At 66.2% G+C, this 1,133-nt stretch overlaps 1 protein-coding gene across 1 annotated transcript in view; it reads right to left on the bottom strand.

Annotated features, from left to right (window-relative positions):
• VPS16 (VPS16 core subunit of CORVET and HOPS complexes) overlaps positions 1–1,079 on the bottom strand; it is a 10,814-nt gene extending 9,735 nt beyond the window's left edge. The window contains exon 1 of the mRNA XM_010727722.3: positions 3–1,079. Coding sequence (XP_010726024.1) covers positions 3–516 — 514 coding nt within the window. The 5' untranslated portion in view covers positions 517–1,079. The remainder of the gene's footprint in view (positions 1–2) is intronic.
• Positions 1,080–1,133: the final 54 nt, after the last annotated feature.

The following is a 1,133-nucleotide window of genomic DNA, read 5'->3' as shown; positions in this document are numbered from 1 at the left end:
GCCACGGCCACGGTGATCCTTGCTGACCGACATCCGCTTCAGCTCCAGGGCCTCCCCGCGCTGTGCCGGGTCCTGAGGCGGGGCCACAGCCACCATTCCCACCACCGCCCCGTCGGCCTCCGCCACCCAGAAGCAGGAATCGGGCGCCCGCATGTAGCTGCTGTCGATGTCGCAGAGATCAGTGATCAGTGCCTCCTGAACGTAGGACGTGCTGAAGGAGCGCATCATGGGCCAGGTGGCCGCCAGCGCCAGCGCCACGGCTGCCAGCGCCAGCAGCCAGCTGCCAGCTACGGCACGTACGGCCGTGAACAGGGCCAGCAGCCCCAGCTGCACCCGCGTGGAGCGCAGCATATGCCTGTAGATGGCTGGGGCGTGCTCGATGATGCCACGGGCAAACAGAGAGCGCACGGCATCGTAGTCTTCGTCGCGGTACAGCCGGATGCGGTACGGAGCCATGGGCACTGGGGCCTGCAGGTCAGAACCAGAGAATGGTTGAGGTTGGAGGGGAACCTTCATGGAGTCGCATTGAGCTTAGAGCTGGAAGGGACCTTCATAGAAGCCAAAGGATGGTTGGAGTTGGGAGGGTCCTTCATAGAAGCCAAAGGATGGTCCAACCCCCCTCACAAAGAACAGAGACACCAGCACAGCTCCATCAGGTGCTCAGAGCCACTCCAGCCTGACCTGAATGTCACCAGGGATGGGGCACCCATCACCTCTCTGGGCAACCAGAGAGCAGGGCAACTTGGAGCAGCCAAGTGAGCTCAGGGCTGGAGCTGCAGCCGTTCTGCGGGGCCCTGAGCAGGAAGGAGGAGCAGCGGGCAGGGGGCTGCGGGTCTCCCTTCCCGGGGGGGCTCTGGAGAAGCTCCCCCTGCCATCCCAGGGTTGGGACACGGGAGGAGGCAGCAGGGCCCGGGGTGCCCAAAGCCCCGAGGGCTGCAGGGCTGGGATGAAGGGGAAGCAGCGCTGCCCAGACAGGAGCTGGCAGTGACGGCGGGGGCAAAGGGGCACGGGGAGGGAAGCGGGCACCGAAGGACCGCAGCGGGGGCAAAGGGTCACAGGAGAGGCAGCGCGCACTGAAAGCAACGTGGAAGCGCTGGGCTCCGTGCCTGCGCTCGCGGGGGGGCCGAGCCGCT

The sequence above is a fragment of the Meleagris gallopavo genome, unplaced genomic scaffold (assembly GCF_000146605.3).
Source record: "Meleagris gallopavo isolate NT-WF06-2002-E0010 breed Aviagen turkey brand Nicholas breeding stock unplaced genomic scaffold, Turkey_5.1 ChrUn_random_7180001933299, whole genome shotgun sequence".
In the NCBI taxonomy this organism is placed as follows: domain Eukaryota; kingdom Metazoa; phylum Chordata; class Aves; order Galliformes; family Phasianidae; genus Meleagris; species Meleagris gallopavo.
Note: the sequence above shows the minus strand (reverse complement) of the source record. Positions and strands in the feature narration are given on the sequence as shown.